The sequence below is a fragment of the Myotis myotis genome, unplaced genomic scaffold (genome assembly GCF_014108235.1).
Source record: "Myotis myotis isolate mMyoMyo1 unplaced genomic scaffold, mMyoMyo1.p scaffold_m19_p_7, whole genome shotgun sequence".
NCBI lineage: Eukaryota > Metazoa > Chordata > Mammalia > Chiroptera > Vespertilionidae > Myotis > Myotis myotis.
The window spans coordinates 24,393,025-24,421,018 of NW_023416379.1; the positions used below are offsets into that span (position 1 = coordinate 24,393,025).

At 35.1% G+C, this 27,994-nt stretch overlaps 1 protein-coding gene across 14 annotated transcripts; it reads right to left on the bottom strand.

Annotated features, from left to right (window-relative positions):
* Nucleotides 1–26: 26 nt before the first annotated feature.
* BCLAF1 (BCL2 associated transcription factor 1) lies at nt 27–27,994 on the bottom strand. Of its 14 annotated transcripts, XR_004968884.1 has the most exons (14): nt 27,844–27,994; nt 23,997–24,100; nt 21,264–21,377; nt 19,427–20,338; nt 17,569–18,234; nt 17,235–17,404; nt 14,379–14,484; nt 13,202–13,286; nt 10,682–10,857; nt 9,438–9,618; nt 8,215–8,361; nt 2,269–2,481; nt 2,039–2,128; nt 27–927 (listed from the first exon to the last, which is right to left on the bottom strand). XR_004968884.1 is itself a non-coding variant. In XM_036317677.1 (13 exons), exons 3-13 carry the CDS (start codon nt 21,365–21,367, stop codon nt 2,123–2,125), a joined length of 2,241 nt encoding a protein of 746 aa, XP_036173570.1. In that variant the 5' UTR covers nt 21,368–21,377; nt 23,997–24,100; nt 27,844–27,994; the 3' UTR covers nt 1,015–2,122. The 14 variants fall into 14 exon arrangements, 11 of the variants coding, with proteins under 11 accessions (XP_036173567.1, XP_036173570.1, XP_036173564.1 ...); XM_036317677.1 differs by lacking the exon at nt 27–927 and having other exon boundaries at nt 1,015–2,128; nt 17,569–17,715; nt 19,427–20,332; XM_036317671.1 differs by lacking the exon at nt 27–927 and having other exon boundaries at nt 1,015–2,128; nt 19,427–20,332.

The window sequence follows — 27,994 nt, forward strand, 5'->3', positions numbered from 1 at the left end:
AATTTAAAATAAAGATACACAGACTATTTTTTATATGCTTGACTTTTTCTGTAAAAGAAAACATCCACAATCATCCTTCCTACTATATTCTGGTAGCATGCTCTCTCCTCAATTTTAAAATAAAGTAATGGAATCCTAAACATATCTGGGTTAAAGCAATGCACCTGTACTGCTTAAAATATAACTTAATAGGACTTAAGTAGCTTTATTCCCAACTCCCTAAAATTATTTCTCAGCAAAATTCCCTTTTTCCTGTTGTCTTAAGTGCAAAAGAAAAACTGCACATTTAAAATCATGCATAGAGATTTAGTATTCAACAAAATAACTGTTAAAAGCTAAATTTGTATAAAATAAAATGGTTGTGAAAATTCTCCTGTGTTGGAGATCAAATCCATGTTGCTTTAGCAAGTAATTATTCTAACTGGAAGGGTATTAGTTTTGTTCTGATCAATCCAACACACATACTTGCTTTGACAGTATTCCCCTGCTGTAACAATTTCAGAAAGACAAAATTAACAGGAGAAATCACGCAATACTGAAGATCTTAGGGCCATAAAAATCACTTATTGAGGTTCGGTCCCTCTCTCCCGCAACCCACCTAATAGCTCTTAGCAAATTCAAATTACCCTGGCTGCAATCAAGGTGCTAGAAGGATTGCAAATCACCAAATGAGAATGAAAGGGCCATACACTTAAGATTTTTAAAAGATTACACTAGCAGAATAAGCATCATCTCCTTTTAATGCAAACATATACAACTAATTCAATTGCTGAATTAATGAAATTTGACTACTTTTATATATGCTCATAAAGCAGACATACTTAACATTGAAATGTACTATTTCGGATTTTCATTCCTTTAAGAGCAATCAGCATAAGCATAAAGGTAATTCACATTTTCAAGATTATCTACCTAAAAAATAGAACACTAGGAAAGAAAAAGAAAAGGCCATTTTACAAACTGAAATAGGGGGGGAAAAAGTAAAAACAAGTTAGATCAATGCTGCAACAAAACTTCCTGTCAAAACGTTTATTGTTGACATTTGAAAAACAAGTTACTTAAAATACAACTAATGAACAGTCGTTGTTTGCCAATTTTTTATGGTTAGACTACAAACTAATATTTCAACTGTCCAAAAGATCAAATAAATATGTAAGATATCAAATCAGACACATCTTTATTTTGCAGGATAATCCTCTTCCATACCACCACATCACGATTACAGGTTTTGTTGTGTTAAAAATAAAATGTTCGGTAGGAATGGGGTTTTTATTTGCTGTTTATTACAAACCAGTTTCCTCTCTCATAGAATAGCTGCTATCTAAGACCATGACTCATATTTTCAAATAAAAATAGAATACTGAATTTTGAATCCAAATAGTAAAGGCTCCTAAGTGTGGTTTTTATAGGCCACTGCTTGCTCTCAGTAAAAAACAAAACAAAACAAAAAAAAAACACAAAACAAACAACAAAACAAACTAATACTTTGTAATCTAACTTTTATGAGCTTGTATTTCTTAGTTCTTGGCAAAGCTGTTTTTCTTCTTAAACTTTTGCTGAAGTATTAAACTAGCTTACGTTTACCAAAGTAACAACTTTTTCTGGGGTACACTTCAAAAATTAGTCACCCTACAATGTAGTGTGTTTGAATTAAGGAAAATGTTAAAACAGATGTATAGAGTTAAAATAACTAGGTGTGATCTCTATAAACAACTTCTTTTCAGAAATCTGTATGTAGAGCTAACGTTTACTTCAGCATAAACATTAACGAACAGGGAGGGAAGAGCATCAGATCTTTCACAGAGCTGTACTTGACCATATCTTATAGACAAAGCAGAATTACAATGCATGTAACAAAAACAGTAAAAGTATTATTTTTAAAAGTTGATAGTTACAAATAGGGTACGTTAACAATTTTCTACTTTATTTCAGTACAATTTTCAACATACAATCTACTATTTTTTCAAGATATTTGAAGACTTAAAACAAAACTTCTATAGACTACTTGCAAACAGTAAAATTTAAGTAAAATGCTTACATTCTTATTTGAAAACAAAAATCAGGTAAAAAAAAAAAAGTGGGTGCAAGTTCTGCTCTTTGTTGCAATCTCATGTCAGGTTTATTATTCCTAAAAAGAGAGAGAAAATAAAGATCAGCAAAGATGTAGAGTATGAAAATGATCTATAAAAGTCATTGTTCCTAACAATTAACTGTCCCACCAAACCCAAGAAAATCTGTTAGAGTCACTAACAACTTGAAATTGTCTACCTTTTCTTCTTTACGCCTGTCCTTCTTTTCTTCATTATTTTCCATGGTCTCTTCTTCATCTTCAACAATCCCGTCCCCTTGGTATTTGTCATGAGTCCATTTTGGACTGCTACCTGACTTTTTGAAGTTAAAGCGCCCTCTGCCACGTTGAAAAGTACCACGACCTCTTCCTCTTTTGGCCCAATAGTCCACACCATCGTCTCTGTCATCATGCTACAGAAAGGTTAAAAACAATCACCACTGAAATGTCTTACTTGTAAGGAAAATGATTATATCCCTAAATCATAAGTCATGGTATAAATTTCCTGATTTGGTTTATGAGGTTGGTAATGTTTTAAAACAATAAAACAAAACCAGTAAAATAACTTTTCAACAAAAACTTTGTCAAAGCAAATAATTACATTATACTGCTTAGTAACCCAAGCACTGAGAGCTGCCCAGACAATTTTTTGGAAAATCTCAACTGCTAAATTACTGCCAAATTTCAGATTTTTAATTTTTTCCTTTCCAGTATTTCAATCTAAGTCCACTTGTTACTATTTATATTGCATGTAAATGAGACCAACATTTTTCCAAAAAAACTTTAGTCATAAAGATGTGAAAAAGTTATAAAAATATCATTACAGTAACATCAACATTAAATAGGTGGCATGAATTATACCTTACATATAGAAACAGATTTTAAATCTGAGATTTAAATCTAAATCTATGTATATTACACATCAATCTTCAGGGGTAGGTCATCTCAAATCATGATGATTTCTCCCTAGAGAGTATTTCTCCCTAGAGAAATCTCAACTTATTTATTCTTCACCAATCTGAAGTACTGTAGCTATTACATTCCAATCATAATTTTTCACTAACTGCATTCAAATAGAGTTTCACAAATTAATAATTATTCCATTAATCAAAACAATCTGTAAAACTAAAAAGTACCTGACTTTGTGGACAAGTCAATGAGTATTACATTCCAAAGTTCTCCTGTAATGTAATTTAATTAACTGCTACCCCCCTTCACAATTGAGAAATAAGGCAAAATGATGCCCCTGTAGGAGACAACAGGCATAAATGCAATGTTGCATAACCTATGGATTACTGATATTGATCAACTGCCCAAGTCACTAAAACTTTTCTTCAAATTATATATGAGCACATTTTTCAAAACAGAATATGCCTTTGTGCCTATTCATGTACTACAGATCACCCTCCTGCATGACTTAAAAAGCTCAATTACACATGTAATTAACAGACTACATAAAGAACATTTACAATTCCTAATTATCTTACCAAACCAATGAAACGTTACTAGCTAGAGGTGTGTAAGACTCCATAAAAAACAAATTTAGCAACTATCAAAAGTATAAATTTCAATGCCATAAAGTTTAATTTGAAACTGGAAATAAACCATTTTAAAACAGTCTGCCATTCAAGCCGAAACCGGTTTGGCTCAGTGGATAGAGCGTCGGTCTGTGGACTGAAAGGTCCCAGGTTCGATTCCGGTCAAGGGCATGTACCTGGGTTGCGGGCATATCCCCAGTAGGAGATGTGCAGGAGGCAGCTGATCGATGTTTCTCTCTCATCGATGTTTCTAACTCTCTATCTCTCTCCCTTCCTCTCTGTAAAAAAATCAATAAAAAATATATTTAAAAAAAATAAAAAATAAAATAGTCTGCCATTCAAAATAATGCTCATGCAGTTAGATAAGTTCAAGGCTTCCTTTGATATCAGCACACCCAACTCCAAAGTTGTTTTTTATTGTGTATTTTCACAGTATTCCATAAATTTGTGGGAAAAGCAAACAGGTTTTGTCGTCAGAGGCATGGGTTTATATCTTAACAGAAACTTTGTGACTTTATTTCATTTTAAAAGAGAGAACCTTAAGGAAACACAGATGATCTGTAAAGTGTCCAGCCCAGTGTGTGACAAAAAAGCTCTCAATCTACTGTGCTGTTTTATAGTGTTTACTATGGGAAGTCACTGTTTCTGATCACTTTCTATGTATTTATTTACTTATCTAATCCTCACAACCCCACCAAATACTGTTACTAATACCACTTCAGATATGAAAAAACTGAGGCATGGAGAAATTGAGTAACTTGCCCAGGGCCACAGCAGTAGTCCTTTGCACTACCCTTGTACCACATCACCTACAGAATACATTTCCCAGTAATCTTGGTAACAGTGAATGATTACCATACAAGGCAGCTAAGAGTAGAAAACAGAAAAAGCAGCAGCAAAGCTAGACATGAGGTTAAACCAACCAGTACTTTTAAATTAACGATCATTTTAAACTGGGCTAAAAAAAAACAAACAAAACAACCAATGGCTAGAACATTACACTATATATTGTACTTCAGAAGTTAAAAGCATACTAATCCTCAAGTTCTAACACCCATACTAACTCTTAATCCTCAAGTTTAATCTTATTACAACTTTTAAAAATTATTTCACAAATGATAAAGGGCCAGAGAAGTCAGATATGTGCAGTACACAATTAATGTTATACACGGAGGCCATATTGACAATCAAGATCTTTTGAATCCCTTTATCTCTTCTCCATAGAATGATCAAGTACCAAAGGGTTAAATTCATTAAAACTCCAATCTTGAACCCCCTTTCCCACCAAGGGTTTTTTCCTCTTCCTCAGGATACAACATAAACTCACCACCGAGAACTTGCCCACTGCAGCACTTTTCCACTTGCTCCAACTTCATATACTTGCCCTCCATAGCATTTCAGGTTCTAAGACTATTATATCTCCCGGAGTACTTATTATTGAAAATATCTCCATATCTGCATAAATCCAAGTTTTAAGACAGGAAATTTCAGAAACGTATACAATAAATGTTACTATTACTCAGTACTGGATGGACAATTCCGTGCTTGCAGAACCAAGGCTTTGGAGCCAATACATGGGTTCAAATTCTGACCCCACTTCCACTAATCATGTAATATTAACTTTGGTCAAGCTGCTCAATTTCTGTACCTCAGTGTTTTCCATATGTAAAAGTGAAATAATGGCCCCACCTCAAAAGGATTTTATAAGCATGAAATAAACACATGTAAAACACAGATTTATGCCCAGAGTATCATTATTACTGAGTATTATGTTTCATCAATATAGAGAAACCTTCCATGCTGGTAAACTGTTTTGAAAGAATCTAGGGGAATGTGTATAGTTTTCAATCTCATTTCCTCAGAATCCTATTTTTGTTTATACTCCTATTTTGTTTATTCTCAACATTAGTTGTCTGAAAAATCAAGTTATCTTTACAGAAGATGTAAAAATCTTTTAAATTTAAATATCCATGTAAAAAAATGAGTTGTCATTTCAATGGCTCATTAATTAAGACCCGAAATAATCCTGGCAGGTGTGACTCAGTTGGCTGAGCATCTTTCCGTGCACCAAAAGGTCACTGATGGATTTTTCTCTCACACATCCATGTTTCTCTCTCCCCCTCCCCCATTTCTAAAATCAGTAAAATCATGGTTTTTTTTTAAAAAAGGAACCAAAATAATTAACTTTGGGAATTGATTTATAAGAAAAAAATGTAGTGTTCATTTTACTTCTAGTAAACATCAGTTTGTGCCAAACGTACATGTATGCTTACTGCAGAAATGTAAATTTTTAAATATAACCCAGAACAGCAACATATAAAATGTTACTACTTCTTAAAATAACACACCTCTTAATTAGTAAAACTGCTAATTACAGGCCAACCTAAAATGATTATGTCCCAATTTAAGGTAAAAATATGATACTAGGTTATGAAATAATGCCACAGAAAAATGAAGGTCTGGCCTAAATTAAATATTTGTACAATAGTACAAGTGTTTTATAAAATCTACTAATTTTACTTCTCTTTTTGACCTTTCACATTTGATCTACTCTCTGGCATTTTTATCATCACCCAGCTCCTCACCCCATCTTTCAAAGGTTGGCCTTTTAATCTCTCCTCTTCTGACTGAGAGATCTTATAATGGCTTTAGTTGTGTCCTATAAAATGAGGCTCCTAAATTTCTCTTTCTAGATATGCATTAAACAACTATCCATTGCACATCTCAACTTGATTTATCCTGGGATTTCAAGAACTGAACTTAATCTCCTCAAATGGGTTTCTTTCCCTTGTGTCCCTGTACCTCAAGAGAATTTCTTATCAGTACCAATACCCAACTAGTGGGTCTCTGAGTAAATCCCCACAAATGTTACTTTCTTTTCTCAAATCTAGCCCCTTAGCTCACTCAAAATCACTCAGATGTATCTGTTCACAACCATGATTCTTCTAAAACTGCTTACAATCCAAACTTACAAAAGTATTATGGCTTTCCACAACTTAGCTCCTGCTTTGGCTTTATTTTCCAGAACTTATACCAACCATCTAGCCACCTGAGTCCTGGAATTCCCTGTATCAGGATCATCTGACCATCTTTTAAGCTCAAGATTCAAGCCAAGGTCCTTTACCAAGTTTTTCTGAATCACTCTTGCAATAATCCACCATTTCCTCCTTTGGAGAAAATCCACAATACATATTTAGAATGCCTGCTTCTCCCTTACTAGTTTCTAAGCCAAAAATGGAATTATATCATATTTCTCTTCCCATCCTTCAGACCTAGAATAAATAACAATCTGTTACACATAAATTCTGAAATCAAAAGAGATGGATCTTTTAAACTGTTCTATACTGTAACAATAAAATGCCTTTCACTTTCCAGATTGTCAAGTCAAACAACTCAAGCATAAATTTCTCCTCATAGGAGTACATGCTAAGCAAACATGCATAATGTACTCTGTAAAAATTTAGCATTTTTTGGACTCTTGGTCATTAACCCTACCAGACCACTGTACCGATTTTTAGGTCATTTCCACACAAAGGTGAAATACTGGCGCTAGATGAAAGGCAGATGAAAGGTAGACCTATTTTCTACAATGTCTCCAAGTTCCATCTTATTCTAACCACTTGTTTGCATGTAACTAACATTTTTCTATATCATGTTGGTTTTTTCTCTTTAATGCTCAGGAGCCCAGGTATAGGGGACAGTTAGGTTCAGGGCCTCAGGTCTGGTAGACTTAAAGTACCCAAAAAAGAGGCAAGTGGGAACTAATTTCTGAAACAATCATATTGTTCATTTTCCAAAAAAAGTATCAACCTACTTCAGAATATAGCTCTATCCTCTAACTTAGCTGATGTGCCATGGAAATTCAGATTTATTCAAATAATACATTCATAAAAGCCAAATGGAAGATACAATTCTGTAAATCCAGTACTATCTTCCTACTTGCTTCAACGAAACAACTAGGTCTGCATAACTAATCTCTGAAACATGACTTCCCTGAGAAGCTATGACAAAAATGAATGCTTCTGTGGTAATAGTTTTGGTGTTTCCTTAAGTCTGTGTCTGTAATGCAGGACAGACCCTTCTCCTCCATGTCAAACTGCAGAAAATTCCCATCACTAACTAGAGAATCTTTCATGACCACCTTCTCTTGTTTCATTCCTTAGAAAATTACTTCAAGTAAAGCATCACAAGGAATCATCAAATTAGTGTATCTAGCACATTCCCGTAATGTGATTTTTCATCCTCCTTTTACATGTAGAATTCTTCTCGTCTTTCATTGAAACAATTGGCTGTGATAATAGACAGTAAATCTTAATGAGAAGTTTCTACAAGTTTCACTGTCTTATAGACAGATAACCTATATTGAAGTTCTCTGAATGTGGCTATCAAATCAGGTATAAATTTGATACCCTGATCAGCCCATAGGTGATGTCAATGAAGAAAAAGACTGGACTATAGGAACCCACATTTTCAGTACTTCAAACCATCTGGGTAATGAACTTTTATTTAAGAGTTCCCACACTATGGTGAAATCTTTTCATAGCAGTGGATATCTGTATGCTTTGAAAATTAATGCAAACCAAATAAAGACAGATGTCTAACACCCACCAAGAAGTACTTCTTGCTCTTTGGGGTATATTCTGGATCCCATTCCTCTTCCTTCGGTCTCTTTTGAAAAGTAGTATTTGAGTTGTTTGGACCAGTATTTGTCCCAGCAAAAACTCCTCTGGCTCTTCCTCTGCCTCTAATTCGAAACTGATTAACATTAACAAAGTTGTTTAGTAATGCAATTAAAAGTACTGAAGTTACATGCAAACTCTTAATTTTACTGCAGTAACAAAAAACATATTTCCTAATTTCCTTCCTAAATCCCAACTCATAGCCACTAAGGATGGAAAGGATGGCCATTTTATATCATGGGCAAAAAACACTGCCTTCTGAAAGTGAGGTTAAGAAAAAATGCACAAAAACTAAGTGTTCGAATACTACACTTTCCATGGCCTGACCCAGTATTTTTAAATAAAAATAATCAAATTGATTCTTTTCCCTTTGACTAGCCAAAAGAGTTGTCTAATTCCTTTGAATTATCATAGGAGCCCCAAGTGTTCAACTATACCTATCATCAGTTAAGCAATGCTCTTCTTTTTCTCAATGATCTACTCAATGAACTCTAAAATAACCAACTGGAACTCGATCAAGATAGGAATCTGAATCTAAAAATTAAAGAGTCAAAAGAATATGCACTAAGAAGTTATTAAAATAATAATTAAAATATGAAGGTAATATGTATGCTGTGTAGAATAAAAAGTTATGGTTCCTATGGTTGATACACATATAAACAAGAACTTGAAGAAAACAGAGAAAAATCAAAATGTTATAATACAGAGACAAACATATGGGCTTTTAAAAATGTCTTTAGGTATCTTTCCAAAACTAAGTAATTTTTTTAAAATGGGTCTCAATCCATAAATGTCCTTGACTCTTGGACCTTTAAGCACTATGTATAGTTATTAACTCCAAAGTTAAGAAATGTATCTAGTTTATATAGATGCTTCTAGATCTCAAAATGGCATTTCTTTTAATCAGGCAAAAACATTTATTACTCTGTGTACAAAGAAAGTATCATCCCACTCCAGACCCTCCTCCCTTCCCCTAAATGGCATTACTTAAATGAAGATACTTCAAATACAATTTCATTTTTCAAGACCAATTCTAACTACAGGAGTAATGACTCACATAACAATGTCGAAGTCATATAATTTAACTGTCCTTATGTACAGTATTCTAAGGTAAAGTCCTATCAAAAATTCAAAGATAATTTTATCACTTACAAAGGTTCCTCGTGGTCGACTAACTCCTGCAAAGCCCGAGTATTCTTTTAGTTCATGGTGAGTTTTAAATTCTTCTTCTCTTTCCTTCTTACTCTCCTTTTCTTCTCTAGAACTGGGAGAAGAAGGTGATGCTGAAGAGGATGAAGATCGAGAATGATCTTGCTCTCTACTTTTATGTTTACTGAAAAATAAAGAAAAAAAATGTGCTATCTTTAAAAACGATGAAGAACCTGTTGAATCTTATAATAAGAGGGATATTTTTCAAGCCAAAAAACTATCCCCTATTACAATGATTACATAACTAAAGTAATTGGGTGTTAAACTTTGACAGTCTGTTTCCATTCTCCTTCAATATTTGTTTTACACCACTACTGAAAATCATACTAGTAGTCTGGAAACTTCAAGTATGAGGTTCAGTTTTTCCATATTTTTAACTTTTTGTTTTTGTTGTAATTTTAAGGAAAGAAAAAGAAGAGTAGGAAAAGGCAAGTTTCAAAACGACTGTAGTTTGTATACCATGGTGAGAATAGTTGGTATGGTTTGGGCCATTACTCCGTTATAGAAATAAAAAACACATGACAGTACAATAAAAAAACACAAGTAAAATCCACCATTTACCTAATGAATATCAAAAATAAAAAATAAAAACAATTATCTATGATACTTAGTATTCCTATTATTTATTTGACACTATGGTGATCAATATTACATGATTCTAATACAACACCCGAAAAGGTCATACCTGCAATAACTCTTACCACTGCTAACAGTATCCATGGAAACATTACTTTGAAAGACTAATACACATTGCTATTTCATAAAAACTAATCCTTCCTCCCCCCATCTCTCCCATGTTAAACCACTAGATATCAGTTTAAAATTCTTGTACTCTGGGTGTTATGAGTTGAAAAAGTGCGGAATCAAGCATAACGAACCAAAGTTCTTACACAAACTGTTTCTAGAAATGCACTGCATTGAAGTCCAACCTCCTGATGTAGCCTGGATAATAGGACACATTAATTTGTCATTTTTTTTTTTCAGTGTTAGCTTGCTATTCCAAAGTTTTTGTCCTCATCCACCATAAGCCGAGTAAAAGACAAATACATTTTTGCTGTAAAACAAATAATTTTAATTGTTTAAATTTAAATATTCGATTACACAGTCAAAATTGAAAGCAATTAAGCTGACAATTATAAAAGGCTAATTAGAAGCTAAAACCTAATTCAGACAGTTTTAACAATTACCTGTCATCTTTGTAAGATTTGTATTCCTTGTAATCTTTTGGAGTTTTTTCCTGCTTTCTTGACCCACTGGATTCCCTGGAGCCCTTGGAATCCCCCCGTTCTTTGCTTCTTTCTTTTCTCCGACGATCAATGTCATGCCGAAGATCAGCAGAGTCACACCTTAATTTTTTATCTCCCTATAAAAGATAGATACAAAGTAACTTTCAGGGGAGAAAGAAAAAACATATTTATGTACATATATAGCCAAATTTTTGCCAGTTTCTAAAGTGACATTTTAGGATCAGAAAAAAGAAAGGATCATAAACTACTTCCGTACTTAGTTTTTGTTAAAAAAAGTGTAGTTGGTTGTTTTTACTAAGTCGTTATGTACACAAGTGCAGTGAGACTGGAAAAGTTATTAAAATCTATCTTAAAAATCCTAAATTTTTGTGCAAAACAATCCATAAATTTTTATGCAATAATTATTTTTCCACTCAGCAATCCTATTATCCTCATCTCTCCAAAGAGCATTTTTTAAGGACTTGAACATTGACAAAGGTTATAATCTATAGTTGTGATGTAGCCATCTGCCTATAAAGTTAAGATATCCTAAAGTAATGGTTCTAATTACTTAAACCTCATTATCATCAAGCTCTTTCCAAAGAAGATGACCAACCCAATAAAAACCACTTAAAGAAAGGAATCTGTAATTTCCATAACATGCAACTAGAATATGATTAATGAAACCAATTCAAGTTAAACAAGGGTAGAAACAAAGCCAGAAAGACATTATTCCCAATCCTGTACTCAGTATCTTGGGCCATATACTGCCCTTTCTCAATTCAGGTATTGCAACGGACATTAGTTTAACTGGGTCACAATTCACCTCCTTCTTGTTCCATTGCTTTTTCAAATACTATATAATTTAGGAAGATGGAAAGAGGAATCTAGGAATGAAGAAAAATTACACATCAGTAAGATGCTAATAATGTGGACATCCTTGCTAGTATTCAACAATTAGTAGTACTGGGAAGTCTAACTATAATATTCATAAGCATTCATAAACCTGAAAATATAAGTATATATCCAAATAATATCAACTACTCACCTATTTGCTCCCAGGCTAACCAAGAAAAAAAATCAAGAGCAAAAACCTTCCTATTTGCCTAGGTATTACCAAGCCCAAAAGTACCAAGCTAAAGGACTAAAGGAAAGTGGAAATAGTTTATAAACTCTAAACTATATGTATATTATACATTAACATATATATATATATTATTCATTCAGACAGGAAGATGAAAGATAAAAGGCAATGGCATATCCACTTGTCCATCCATCAGTAATAACTATTTTTTCCTCTCCAGTTCAAAAAACCGGTATGAGTAACTAAAGAAGCAAAATACTCAGTGTCGGAGCACAAGGATAGACTAAATTGTTGGCGAAACAAAACCGACACTGAATCCAAGGTACTGAAAGTAAAAGCCAAAATTAGTATTCACTTCTCAGAATTGGCTTTTCCAAGATCAATATACTCCATGCAAAGAAACCCTTTTCTTTCTAATCTATAAATTCCATATCTAGTAAGTCATATTTTAAAAATTTGTACACAACTATTAAAAGCTTCTAGTAATAAAAGCACCAATGTTTCCATAATAGGCCCATTGTTCAACAACTTTCCAAAACAGATGTAGTCTCGTTTTTCTGAATGGAAAACCAATGTCCAAGAAGCTAAATGTTTTCCAAATATCAGACAGTATTTGGTGACAGCCAGAATTTCAACAAAGCAGTACTTCCAAGTCACCTAACCTTTTCATTACAGTTGCTCACTTTCTACTTTTCCCCAGAGTATCATCTGAGGCCGCCCCCCCGCCACCCCCACCCCCACGAATGAATTTCATTCTCACAGAGCCCCACCAAGCCAGTTATTCATAGGGGCCTCTCTCAAGTTTAAAAACATTCATCCTCCAAAATCCACACACATTCTAATATGACATATAGTTTGTGTTCCAAACATTCATTTGTAAATCAGTTATTAGGATTATTTCTTAGTCCAGAGCAAAAATGCTCAGCAGCCGTGGTATTACTTCTGTGAAGAACCTACAGATTTAATTTAGGCATACATAAATCAAGGAATATTTATTCCAGCTCATCCATTTCACAACAAAACTTTATAGAAACCCTAATATAATTTGTATCATTGCTTTTAAAATGTCACTTTGTCTGCCCATTGATTCTTTACCCTTTTCTTGGAAGTAATTTCTTCCTTTCATTAGCATTTTTTAAAACTACTCTTGACTTAGGGAGCATTTGAGATCTTGCTCTCTGCATCTATCAACAGCTTGGCCAAAAAAAAAAAAGAAAAATCTACTCTTCGTTTCTTAGATACATGGTATACTGTCAGCTTAATTTCTTCTAGGAAGGGAATATTGTGTGTGCGTGTGTGTGTGTGTGTGTGTAAACAATTTGCCTAGACAAACTATGCTTAATACAATATTAACAAAGCTAAACTTAACATTAAAAAACTGTCCCTTCAAAACATACCTTTTGAATTTCTTCTTTGAAAACTCTCTCTTCCCCTGCTAATCGGGTATGCTTCCTCAGGGCACTTGGAGAGATGTCAATTCTCCTTAATATAAAATAAAGTCTATTTGTAGTCACATTAACTTAATGGTACAAAAAAAATCCTTAGAATTTTTCATTTTTGTGAAGAAAATACTAGAAAGGTATTTCTCTCCCAATCGACTAATTTAGCATAGTAAAATTATTAATCTAATTACTGACAATTAAGAAATAAAACTATTTCTATTAAAAATGAATTAAAATGTCTTTTTCAACCAGATTTTTATATATAAATGAAGCCTAATCTTTATCACACGTATTTTAATCAAAAAAGAAAATCTGTTTTAAGTATTATCATTTTAAGTGTCCATCATCATACAATTATAATACAAATACAATTAATATCCTCAATGAAAGTAGAAATAGGATCATTTATTCCTAAGTGTCCCCAATATTTTTAAATATTCAGTGGATCTCTAATTTTATTCTGCACCTCTCCTTGCCTTTTTAAGCTTGTGTCTGTCAGGAGCAGCAACTCAGCACTTCCTCAGCAGTCACCAAAAACCACACCTACTATGTAATAAGTACTAAGTTATATATTTTATAGCCAATAATACTAATTGTCACCACCCTGCAAAATAAACATTGTTATCCTTATTTTGTAGATGAAAAAAAAATAATGTTCAGATATTACATAACTTGTTCAACCCAATTCAGTGAAGTGACAGAGCCAGGATTTGAACTTATACTTGCCTGACTTCAATGTTCATGCTCATTTCATGAAAAATAATTCGGCCTCTCCACCAAGCATTTTTATTTTACAAACTTTATTGGAATTAAATTAAATTCAAGGGTTACTCTAGGCATCCAACCCCCTTCCAAAAAGCAAATGTGCTAACTATTTTAATTCCATACTGGGGAGTAATAAAAGAGTAATTAAATCTTAACAACCAGTTTAAACCAAATAAACTGAAAATTAAGAATAAACAATAAATTACCAACTTTTCAAGAGTAGAAGTATATTTATTCAAGGTATAAATCAGGAATAAAGCCAAAGTTCATTTGTATCATGATAATAACAGTTCCAATATAATCTTGTTTAAACAGTGTTTTCCTATCAAAATAGCATTTTTATATGCCTGTTCAGTAGTACACATACCTGTGTATCTCAGGGCTCTTTTGGCGGGTACTATGTTCTTCAGTGGCTTTCTGATAGGAAGTGAACCTCTCATTTAGGGTCATCGCAGGTGATTTGAAGTATTGCTCTGTTGATTTAGGAGAAATACTGCCCAATTAGTTATCTTTACTTTAAGAGGGATATTCATTTGTGACAGAAGGGCATGTAGCGAGTGAAAAGAAAATAAAAATATTCAAGAAACCTAGCAGAAAGGAATCAAGTGTTACAAGAGTTCCTCCTACCCTGTCCCTTTTATAACTCTTGTACCTCAACAGGAAACTGATACAAAGTTCCTCACAGGTCCCTGTCAGTACTACATATAATACAAAAACAATAAATAGATTAAACTGAGAGTCTCTAATTTCATTTCAATAATGCACTATTTCATCAAACAGAACAAAAACAAAATGTGAATATCCTTATACCCTGCCAATTATGAACAAATTGAAGTTACTTCAAGTAATCATTTGCAGAAAATAAAAATGACATAACTACATTGTTGGTTTTAGTAAACAAAATTATTTCATCGAAAACTATACTGACAGCAAAAATTGGATTTAAGAAAAAACTTAATACTGCTATTTCAATTAGAAAATATTTCTCAATTAACATTCATTAATTACTCCAAAAATCTGGCATCTTGGCAAACCTGACAGCACATTTGATATTAATGCCTTGTCTTTCTTTTAACAATTTTTAAATTAGTGATATCAATACTAATTTTTAAACTAGTTCATGGTATGTTGTAAATGTAAAATACAGAAGAGGTGTAAGTCATGAAATGTCACATTACGAAGCAAGCTATCTGCTTAACAGGTCAACATACATCTGTGTCAACTTACCGCCCAGTATCCAGCACATGTCTCATAACCAATTAAAACTTGAAACGGCCACTACAAGGGTAGTGCCTCAATCTTAATTCCATGAAACCCAGGAATTTGAGCTAGCAACTCAGTTTTTATGCCATTTTTGCCAGGAAGACAGAAGATTCAACTTTGCCTGTATCTTTCAACAGCTATTTTACTTTGAAACATGGATTTTGCCATTTCAAAACATATTCCAGGACCTAGTTACAATGAAAAAGAAAACATCACTGGGCATTTTCAGCTCTAGATTAAGTAAGAGCTGTTTAGATCGGTTGCACAATACCAGTAATAAAACATAACTACAGTTCTTTAAAAAAAAAAGAAAATGAAAAAGCAAAAAATTTTATCAAAACCTGATCTCAAAATTCAGCAATAAATTGTAAAATGTGGAGACAGGTCAAAAAAATGTGAAAAAAGAAAAATGTTAATGTTTCCTATTTTATGTACCACATTAATATGGTCATAAACTGTTTCACAAACCCAGTTATAGCCAAATAACAAAAGAATTTTGTTACCATGCTTAAATAATTACAGTAAAAAAAAGAAATTCATTAATTATTCAGTTTTGAAATATCAAGTGCATAAAGAATTGCTAGTGATAAGTTTCAGCTATCACAATGAGTTGTTCTCATGTCAAAAGACAAACTTTTTTTAAAAAAATGGTTTTTAAGACCAACAGCCATGGTGACTCCTGAATAAGAATCTATTTCATAGCACACTGCCTTTTAAAGACAAAAACAAAACAAAACTTAAACCTAACTGCCCAAAAAGTCATACCCTAAACCTTTGAAACTAATTTTGAAACTACAATTACATAGTGGGGAAAATAGCACATCAGAACTTCAGTGAAATGCATACCTTTATCATCTTTAGTATCTAAAGAAATCTCACCATTATCCTAATTAGTCATTATTCATGTAATCATTACTAATCTACTTTTAAATTTCTTGAACTTGTTTACCTTTTAAAAATCCTAATATGGCCCTAGCCGACTTTGCTCAGTGGTTAGAGCGTTTGGCCCATGGACTGAAGGGCGCAGGTTCTATTCTGGTCAAGAGCACGTACCTTGGTTGCAGGCTTGATCCTGGGCCCCAGTCGGAACATGTGCGGAAAGCAACCAATAGATGTCTCTCTCTCACATCAATGTTTCTCTTTGTCTCTCCCTATCCCTTCCACTCTCTCTAAAAATCAATGGGGAAAATAAATAACTTCAGGTAAGGATTAAAAAAAATAAAGTAAAAAATCCTAATATGCCCAGCTGACATGATTCAGAAAAGAGATTCCCGGTGAGGGCACATGCCCGGATTATGGGCTTGATCCCCAGTAAGGGGGGCATGCAGGAGGCAGCTGATCAGTGTTTCTCACTGAGGTTCCTTTCTATCCCTCCCCTTTCTTCTCTTTCTAAAATCAGTAAAATATCTTTTTTAAAATCCTAATAATTTTTTTCTGGTTTATTTATCATGTAGAAAAGGTAAGTATTATAACAAATTAAGTAATACAAAGACAAGATAGGATAATCCAGTTTTCCCACAGGTTTCAGGTTTTAAGTTGAAAAAATTCTTAATATTCAGTAACAATGCTGTTTGACTTTGTTATAAATCCATGCCAAGTACATTATAAGTCATACACATGCAGGTAATGGAAGGTAATCTGTAAGCATTCTGCACTTCAAATACAGTATAATGGCACATTTCAAAAAAACTTTCAGCATTAACAAAATCTACATTGTGTTTTACCATGACATAAATTTTTAGGGTATGTTTTAGCTCTTAATATTTCAATCGGTTTTTATTAAATATCATCATGCTGGTAAGACTGAAAGAACTCTTCATGAAACACTCCTTTTCCCAAATTTTTAATGCTGTCTGTATTCTTGCTATCCCTAGGCTACATTAACTATTAAGCATTGCTGTTCATTTTCTTCTATTTGCAGGAGAAATTCAATTCACAATACTAAGCATACTAAACATACCTTTAACGTGATGAACCAAGGACACAATGTGCTGAATAAATGACTCTGAAGTGCTCTTGCTGGCCTGAGGCAACTTAATGTGGTCAAAGATGGATCGGAATTCTTGCTCCTTCTTGACAGAATGGACAAGTGTACTAGCAAGTAGCCTGTCTTTAGTCAAGGAAGCAGGTCTGGAACATATCGGTACACACACACACACACAAACAAAATATACCATTGGTTTGAATATGAAAATGGGAAATGTATTCAGAAAATAAAAAAATTAAATGAAATATTAACCAACCACCCACATTTTAAAAGCCATTATATTTACTGGGCATTAATGTGAAATTACCTGTTAGAATCATCAAGAGGAACAGGGGCCATTTTGAGTTTGACTTCAGGACGATGAGAATCGCTGGCTATCATTTTAATCCTAAGTGGGCTCTCCTCTCTGAAGGTAGACTTTTCTCGTGCATCCAGATTCTTATGTAGAGGGGGACTGTAATCAAAGAGGTCTTTGAGCTTTTCAGACTTTACCTGCTCAGGTGACTGAGTTTCTTTCTTTACTGTTATTCTCTCAGAATTTTTGTCGTCTTCCTTGTGCTTATCTTTTGTAGTGCTAGGCCTTTCCACTACATATCCAGTCTCTTTAAGTTTATAATTTTTTTCTTCTCTAAATCCATCACTTTCTCTATTGCCTTTCAGTGAAACTTTGGACTTGTACTTGTTTCCTTCCTCCTCAGTATTCCGGTGAGATGTAGTAGCAAAATTTTTACCCTGATCTGCAAGGACTGACTTCCGGAACTGTCTATAATCTTCTGTCTCCTCTGTGTCATCCCCTTCTGAATCATTAAACTTTTGTTTTCCAGACTCTTTATCACTGAAGTAATCTAGGGCTTCCTGATCTTCCCATTCTCCCTCTGCCCTCCCTTTCTCTGATCCTTTCTCCTTTGGAGCCTCTTTATCCCTGGTATTACCCCTATCAAGCAGGAATACTCTAGACTCTTCATCTGTGAACCTGTGAATAAGCAAAGAAGAGGATGGTAACTCTGGATTGCATTCACTGTGGATAACTTGCATACTTAAATGTGCTGCCCAATACCACAGGACCGGTAATGAGAGGGAAAAACCCTACTGAAAGTGTTTTCAGATTCCACTTTTACAGTAAAGGCATCCATATAGCACTTAGGTACTGAGTTTTTAAATCAATTTATGTAGTAGACTTCCTGAATTTTGAAAAGCAGAAGCCATTCTCAAAAACCTATTCTTGCCGAGACCGGTTTGGCTCAGTGGATAGAGCGTCGGCTTGCGGACTGAAAGGTCCCGGGTTCGATTCCGGTCAGGGGCATGTACCTGGGTTGTGGGCACATCCCCAGTAGGAGATGTGCAGGAGGCAGCTGATCGATGTTTCTCTCTCATCGATGTTTCTAACTCTCTATCTCTCTCCCTTCCTCTCTGTAAAAAATCAATAAAATATATTAAAAACAAAAAACCTATTCTTATTCAGTCATAGCCCACAAATCTGCACTAACATCCAAATTCCCAGAGATCCTATAACATACATCACAGCTTAAGTTTAACTTCTGAGGCTAAGAATCACTAGTAAACTATTTATTTACTTAATAGTATTCTACGTATTTTACACAAAATTTCTGATTATTTCATTTAGCAACACTTGAAATTAGAATTCAAACCGAGTATCTGTTTCAAATATCACTAGTCAGTAAGAAATACCATTATCTTTTCTATGGTCAGGCAGATTCATTAAAAATTGGCAGCTGACTATTTATAATACTACACAAGTTAAGAACATGAAATAGAATTGCATTATTTATATAGGTCACATAATGCTGAAGAGAACAAAATAAGCTTTTAATGCTCTAACATTACAAAATAATCTCTGAAAATTTTGTTTTTACATGTTAACAGTTATGCTTTACACTACTCATTTTTTGTTTACATTCTTAATTGTGAACTTACTGAAAATGGATAAAAAAAAGGAGGAATATAAAATAGTTCTTATTAAAACACAACTTCCAAAGTTAAAGAGATGTAAGTAAAAACAATCTGGAATAAACTTATAAAGGAATTCATGAGTAAAAATAGCTAAATACATATAGCAATGCAATTTTAAGTCTTATAAATCCAAAGAGAATTCAAAGAATAAAACTATTAATATTTTCATCTAAATTCTCTGCTTTAGTTCTTACCTTTTTAAGAATTTTCCTGTCTTTGCAGTTTCCTGATCTCCACCATCAGGATAAAATGAAGAACGTCCCCTAGCCTCATCTCTTGGAGCATTCTGTGGTGTGATTGTCTTTGCAGGGCTTCTTCGTGAAGGGATGTGATGAATTGGACTATTCTGAGAAGGACTGTATCGACTAGATCCATTTCCAACAGAACCAGACCCAGATCTTTCAGGACTATGCTGAATGGAATGTGAATGCTGAGAGGGGGTGTTTTTTGCAGAGTGGACTGTACTGAGCATGGGCGCATCAGAGCAAGATGAACTCTGACTAGGTGGCGTAGCAATTGGTGAAGGACTATGGGGTGATCTAGGACTATTATCATAAGCTGAAAGGCCAGGCCAAATATCACCAGATGTGGCTGATGATTTATTAAACTCATCAATAGATTCAGATGGGTCGTGTTCAAATGTATCTTTCGGTTCCTCCTGTGATTTATTTTTCAAAGGACTCTCTTCTTGGGGCTCCCCTTCAGATTTTTTGGTTTGTTTTTCCTGAGACCCTCGTCTTTTAGAGACAGGAGATTTGCTATATGGGGATGAAGAACGAGAAGAGGATGATCTTGGAGACCTAGAGGATCTGTATGACCGGCGAGATCTGCTTCGGGATCTTTGAGAAGAAACGGATCTTCTTTTTGGACTTCTGGAACGTGATCGACCTCGTCTAGGACTCCTAGAGTGTCTTCTGTTCCAGACAGGTCTATAGCCACCTCGATGATATCTACCTCCTCCACCTTGATAATACCCTCTACCCCTTCCTCTGTACCCATAAGGTCGTCTCATTCCTCTATTATTTCTGTAATCTCGACGATAATCTCTAGAATAAATACGATCTCTACTACGAGATCTTGAATACGTCCTGGAACGAGACCTAGAACTAAAAATGAAATAAATATCAATGCAATAAAAATAAACTATTCCATACTACCATTCTAAATAGTCCTGGTTGAATATAACATGCAAATCAATTGTCAAAACTAAAAATGTACATTAAAAAACAACGCATGTACACAAAAGTAAAAGTTTATTGTTTTTAATGAAAAAGTCTCATTTGTAAGGTAAATACTGAGAGACTAAATTAAAGACCTTAGAAATGAAGGCACAGAAAATGGGGGGGAAAAAGACATATTCAACAGAACATACTAACAAATTATAGTACATTTACTCAAGCACTTAAATAGTGTAAAAGAATTTTTAACAGCACAGAAAAATATTCATCAATGAAATACCATTGGCCAAATGCATACATAATATAAAGTTAAGGCTTAGAAAAATAATACAAAAAATCACAAACTAGTATTAATTCTTAATGAGATTATGGTCACTTTTATTTTCAACGTATGGTTTCCATTTTCTATGCTAACTATGTATTACTATTTAAAGAAAGATAACTGAAGTTAATAATTTTTAACAAAATAATAAACTTATGGGTGCCTTGAGTCAGAATAGTAAGCAACTATGAAATCATATATAGATTTACTGCCAAATAATTGTTTGTTACTTTATCTAATTCATCTCAACATATAGATAAAAACAAGAAATCACCATAGAGTGCACAGCACAGTAAGAATCTGAGATATAGTGTTAGACTAGCTGTATTCTAATCTAAGCTCTACCAGTTATTAGCTTACAACTTGGACAATTTTCAACTTCTCTAACTGTAAAATGAGGGTAACTGCAGATCAATTTGACAAGATTCTTTGAGAATATATTAATGAATTTAGCACTATTGTATATAGTAAGCACTCCATAAATATTAGATATCACTATCATTAAAAGACTTAAAAAGGACAGTAATTCACCTGTATCTCTTCTTTCTAGAGTGTGACCTTGATCTTGATCGAGAACTAGACTGTGATCTAGACTTTGATCTTGAAGAATGTGATCTAGAATTGGAGCGACCCATTTCTTTACTCCTAGTAAAATGAGAGACCAAAATAGGTTAAAAATCACAATATAATAGAAGTTTTACATCATCTAACTTATTTTTTACAAATTGAATTTTATAAGGAGAAACTTGTATCATTTTCAAATGAGTACTAAGCCAGTCAATTATTCCTAACTAAAAACTGTATTTTCATACCTTTGCATGAAAGGTATCCTATCCGATATAATTAAAACCCTAGTATGCAAATCGACCAAATGGCGGATCGACCAGCGGAACAACTGGTCACTATGATGCACACTGACCATTGGGGGGCAGACACTCAATGCAGGAGGCAATGGGGGGGGCGGGGCTGGCCACCACCCGCCTGTCACTGGTCACCCCACAGATCGACCCTGATCGCTGGCCAGGCCTAGGGACCCTACCCTACATACTGGGAACAGTCTCTGAGATTTAAAAATTAAAACTAGCAAGGCTACTTTAACACTGAAAAAACAGGATGATGAAGCGATGACATGCATGGACTCTGGCTTGCACATTTTGTGGTCAATCCCGATTCTGACACTTATAACTGTGTGACAAAGCCAATTACTTAATTTCTCTCTGCTTCAGTTTTTCCACTCATAAGATGGGGAAAATGGTATTACTGCCTCAGAAGGATCATGTTATGTACTACTTTTTATAATGTGGGCAAAAAATGTAGCTGCCCATACAACAGCAAGATGCCTTTCACCCGCATGAAACGTATGGCCACTGGAACATGCAGCATCCCGGGTTGCGGGAGGGATGTCCAACTGCCGGTTTAGGCCTGATCCCTGCAGTCGGACATCCACCAAGGGCACAGGCTGAGGGACCCCACCCCCCATTCCCGTGCACAAATTTCGTGCACGGGGCCTCTAATTGTACATACTGAAGACACAACAGAAAATTTCTATGGACTGCCCCACCTATGTGCCTCAATCCAAAAACGTAGAAGTCAGAAAGAGCAGTAATACCAGACTGCAGCAGTATGTTAGATGTTATTCCATGCCCAATACAAATGTCTACCTCTTCCATAAAAAAGATAGTATCAGAGTATTACAGATAAGAAATCTGAGACACCTAACCGGTTTGGCTCTGTGGATAGAGTGTTGGCCTATGGACTTAAGGGTCCCAGGTTCAATTCCGGTCAAGGGCTTGTACCTTGGTTGTGGGCACATCCCCAGTAGGAGGTGTGCAGGAGGCAGCTGATCGATGTTTCTCTCTCATCGATGTTTCTAACTCTCTATCCCTCTCCCTTCCTCTCTGTAAAAAAATCAATAAAATATACTTTAAGAAAAAAGAAATCTGAGACAAAGAAAATACAAGTTAGCATAATATTGAAGAAAAATAAACCTACCAGACTGTCATCACAATGCTTTATGGCCTTGAAATGGGATTAAACTGACCACTTCATGTACACAATACTGACTGGAATGGTGGATCGTCTCCTAGTTGAAAAAAATCTCTGGAGTCATGACTCTACTCTCATAATAAAAATGGATTTGTATGACAATGCCTAGTCTACCTGTAGCTTTCTGGTAAGAAGATGAAAAAGAATAAAAGATAAAGTGGAGGAATGCTCCAAGAAAGAGATTGGAGCTACAATAAAAAGCTTTTAGAAAAATTTCTAAATTCCCACTAAATTACTCAAAATTAGTAATTTCTATAAGTGACTCACTAAACTTCTAATAACCTGCAATTGCCATATATTTAAACCATTTCTCCTACCATCAAATATTTTTAAGGCATTTATTTTACCTACCTTGCCTTTGCTCAATATTATGAAATAGTATTTAAAAGTTTAATTATGTCTGCATACTTCTTCATGAGAAAACATAAATGACAAATTCAAGGTTTCCGATAAATATTTATTTCAAAATAAAAGGTAACTATCCTTATATACACAAATATCAGCTTTGTCTCTCACTCTTTATTCTAAGAAAGAAAGAAATACATAAAGACAGTATGCTCTTCAGAATTGTAGTGAGGACATGTAACACACTTAAAAGATTAGGCATGCCCTAGCTGGTTTGGCTCAGTGGATAGAGCATTAATCTGCGGACTGGAGGGTTCCGGGTTCGATTCCGGTCAAGGGCACATGTCTGGTTGTGGGCTCGATCCCCAGTAGGGGCGTGCAGGAGGCAGCCGATCCAGGAGTCTCTCTCATCATGGATGTTTCTATCTTTCTCTTTCTCTCTCGCTCTCAAATCAAAAATATATTAAAAAAAAGATTAGGCACACAGTAAGCAATCAACTTTCATTACATTAGCACCAATGTAAAAGGGAAAAAAACAAATTATGGAACTCTCTTGTATGTGTAAGGGAAGATAAATTAGACAAGATTATTTTGTCTCGCTTTACTTTTAAATAGCTTTGTGTGTTCTGAGTCTTTAAATAGATGTGTTTATAGAAATAGAAGCAGACACACAACTTATAAGCAGGAGAGATAAAAAGAATCTTTATCCTAAAACTAACTTTTAAATCTGACTTACTCTATAAAAGCCACCAAAACAAACAAACAAAAGAGAGCTTCAGACCACATCACTTTTAATCATTCAGTCTGAATCATGAGTGTAGCAGTCACGTTTTCTCAAGCGAAACTGAAAACTAAAAAAAGGATGTTATATACCTTGGGTTTTATGCAGGATAGAGCAATCAAGTGAAGTCTTCGAGATATTGTAAAATTCTTCCTGGAGAATATGTTCTCAGACAGTAAACTCTAAATTCAAATTCCTGGCAAAAAATAAAAAATATGAGTTTGATTTATGGCAAATTCAATACACAGTTTATAATGCCTCATACTCAGCACTACAATACTCTTAAAGGCACTAATGATTTCAGGGAAGGGGAAATAGACTTAGGAAATAAATGTTTTAACCATAAAAGCTTAAAGAACTTTTTTGTTTTATCAGAATGCAACAGTATATCATTGAACTGAGAGCACCTTCACTTTTTAAATACTTCAATTCTAATTTCAGCAATATGGGCTTTACAAAACATAAGCTATGCTGTCATCCTACCAGAAAATTCCAAAGAAGCTAACATAATGCCATCTTGACATATATATGTAGTTAGTATTCTTAATCCTATAGTTTGTAAACTTATCTAAAATGAGTTTATTTTAATGCTCTGCTAACTTATTCTCCCTTGGCCAATTCCTTTTATACAGTTTAGTTTCACCTGAAACTGATTTTTTATAATTCATACGACAACCATCACAGTAACTCTAAGACGTGTGCCTAAAAGCATTTTGATAAAAGTATATAGCAAACATTCCAATAAAGAAACAGCAGTAAATTAAACAAATATCTAGTGGAAGCCAATATTCTTCCTAAACTAATTTACTACTAATATTCAAATAAATTTAAATATTGCACAAAATATTTAGCAGTTATCAATACTGGAAAGGTTTGCCTTGTGAGTAATATTCAGGGATTGTCAATTACGAGCAAAGGATAGTCAAAAAACACTAGGGGAGCAAAAGACACACTAAGGAATACATGTCTACACTGAAGGAATTCATAAACCAGCTTAAATAAACACAAACACACACATTAACCTGAAAATCTGTGAACCTTACCAAGTAATGGATTCAATTTAAAAAATGCAATAAAATTAGAAATACAAAGCAGAAGAAATGGTAAGATTAAACTGGTAAACCAAGAACAATGTCCACTCAATACCCATGCCCCTAATGTCAGGGGAGATCAAGAGAGTTGAGGATCAAGCTAGGAAGGAGGAATAGGAATCTAGTGATTGAGGGAAACATACTAAAGTAAAAAGTAGCAAAAAATAAAAGGCCAGAACCAGAAACAAAGGATTTCTAAAGTGCATGCATACTTATAGTTTTAAAAATATTAACTCCCTCAAGTGGGCAGAGAAAAACTAATCTTCTAAATTGGTGTTATGAAACTTTATTCTGACCTAGAAGTCCAACACTACTGAGATTTACTGCTGGAAGTGATACAAGGTGCGTTTTACTTAACAAATCTAAAAGGCTAATTTTAATTTCTATATATCCAGACAAAAACCAACTGCCAAATTTCTACTGTCATTATTTTTGAAGTTCTAAGAAAATATATATTAGAAATAGTAACATGAAGGGGAGAGGGGCTGTAGGCTGTCAAGACTAGTATACATATACATTATTGTGCACAATCTATAAATATATTCAAGTATCCACATGGAGAATTCAATTATATTTAAAATATGGAATACAATGTATTTTATAATATTTAACATAAAATGTAAGTATTTAACATTTTACATTAATCATATCTAACAAAGTCAGAACTAAGACTATAATCAACTCAGCTAATTTTTTAAAATGATCTATGTACAAAGCACTGTGCTAAATATTACGGATATGTGGCTATGTAAGAGATCCCTGCCCTCCAAAAACCAACTATTGAGGAAAAGAAATAAACAAATCATAGCAAACTAAATATCTAAAAACCAACCATGTGCCAAGAACTATGCTTACTTTTAAATCACCTAATTTAATCTTCATAATCTCATGAGCTACACATAACTCCATCTTTCAAATGAAGAGAACGCCAAGCTTTCAGAATTTCTCTGAATTTACAAGGTGCCTATGCCATGCACTATTATTCTAGGGTTAGAAATAGAACACTTCAAGTGAGACACGTTGGACCTTTAGATTCCCTATCCAGTTCTTTGTTAATCACTGTAAATTACACAGAATTCACTAGTGTTAAACTAATAATTTTGAATGATGTTTCTGTAAACTCCCAATCCAAAGCTCTAAGTAGAACTGAAAAGCTTTCTCTATTTCTACAAGTCTTCTCCTCAGACATCTACTACAACTAGCTATCCACATAAGTCAGTCAATAAATTAAACTAGAATAGAGCCTATCAATTGATAAGTTTTTACAATTCTGTCTCCCAAGTCCTAAAATACTATTCGGCCACATGAAGAACCAGCTCTAGTTAAATCTCCTTTGCCACCATTTTAATTATCTTAAGGGGAATTTCAGGGTTTACCACATGTAACACGGAACACATGGTATCCTTAAAACAAGATGCTATAAGCCATCGGTAAACAGACTTTAAACTGATTCACCATGAGTTATTTTACACACACAACCCTTCCCATCAAATTATTTATCCTCAATTGGCTAGGATTACATAAAAACGCAAATAAATTCGTAGCGGTTTTTCCAACGGAAAGGTTCTTATCTAAACAGCAGCGCAACCATTCCAGGTAGACTGCAACTGGAAAGAGAATTCACATGAGGAATAATTCCCTACAAAATTGAAAAGGCGCTGCTGCAAGATGTCTGAGATAGCTAATCTCTTAAATCAGTTTCGGTCATATTTGCTTTCAACTTTGGTCTTAATTTTCTTCAATTCTAAAACGCTATAAAAAAAAAAGTCTGATGTATAAAAAAGTAGTTGCCAGTACTGCTGCTTGGTTCTGATGAGATAAATCTTAAAAGTAAATAAAGCCAACTTACGGACTTTCATTTAAACGAGGGCAAAGTCACTAGCCTCAACTCACCCCCCCAACTACCAGTCATGGCTGCACCATTTCTGACACGATGTAATGGGCCGAATCGTCTCCACTGGTACCGGGGACAACTAACTGCCCTTTCGGCCCGGAAGTCGTAGGGCCGCGCTGAGATTGATCGGCTCTGGCCCGCTCCCCACGCCAGGAGCCCGTAACTAGGCGCCAACTCCTTGAGTCAACAGCGCCCGGTTCCTCCAAAACAGAGTGGGTTGCCAAAGGGATCCGAGAAGATTAACCACAGAGAGAATTTTCCCGAAACACCAAGGGCCCGAGGTGGATGCGGGATTCAGTTACGAGAGACAGAACAGCATCCTACACATGGTAAAATAACAAAAATGAGGCGTAAACCGACGGGTAGCGTGAAGCCGAGGAAAAGGAGTTTAAAGACGATGCGGGGTGTATACTACCCAGTGCACTTTGCTGCACATCGTAATTACTTTACCAAAATCCTAAAGGCCCAGAAGAAAGGTGGCGATCCCAGCCAATGAGGAGAACCCAAGTAGCACCGCTCGCGGCCTCAGGAGCCAGAAGGCGGGGAACGGAGGGAGGAACCGCGCGTGCGCGGGCCCAGCCTTCAGCCGGGCGCGCGCCGGGGTCCAGGCCGAAGAAATGGGGGAAGGGTTGAGGAGGAGGATATGCGCACGCGCACGGGAAGGCCGCGCGGTCTCGGGCTCTCGACCAGGTTTTTAGTCAGGCGCGCGCGCACTGTTCTCGCTGCTAATCACCACCCTCCCCCCACCTTTTGGCTCGTAGTACCTCAAAAACCTGAGGGAATCTGACGGGGAAACACATAAATAACGGCACAACGTCTCCTGGGTTTTGCTGTCGCCGCCAACCTGCCACCACCCACAAAAGACTCAGCACTCACTACCCTTGAGTGAATGCGCTACCCTGAATGCAGCATGAGGCCTACCTGACACGCCGAAGCAAGGTTCCCGGGACTTACCTTCGTTGTAACTACACAGCGGCCATTTCCCGACTGAAGAACGGGAGGAAAACCATAGAGCTATCTTCGACGCGCTAGCTCCCCTCCGTCACTTCCGATTTGGGGCGTGGCCTCTGGTGCCGCTAAATAGCTGAGCAAGCCCCGCCCACCC

Bases quoted from the DNA above. Each gene is read 5' to 3' on its own strand.
- BCLAF1 (XM_036317668.1), bottom strand. From the start codon at position 21,367: ATGGGTCGCTCCAATTCTAGATCACATTCTTCAAGATCAAAGTCTAGA. The intron at 20,339-21,263 runs GTGAATTACTGT...TTTCATTTTTAG, and splicing joins TCTAGAAAGAAGAGATACAG to TTCTAGGTCTCGTTCCAGGA. The intron at 2,482-8,214 runs GTGGGTGTTAGA...ACCTTTCTGTAG, and splicing joins AGAGCAAGAAGTACTTCTTG to CATGATGACAGAGACGATGG.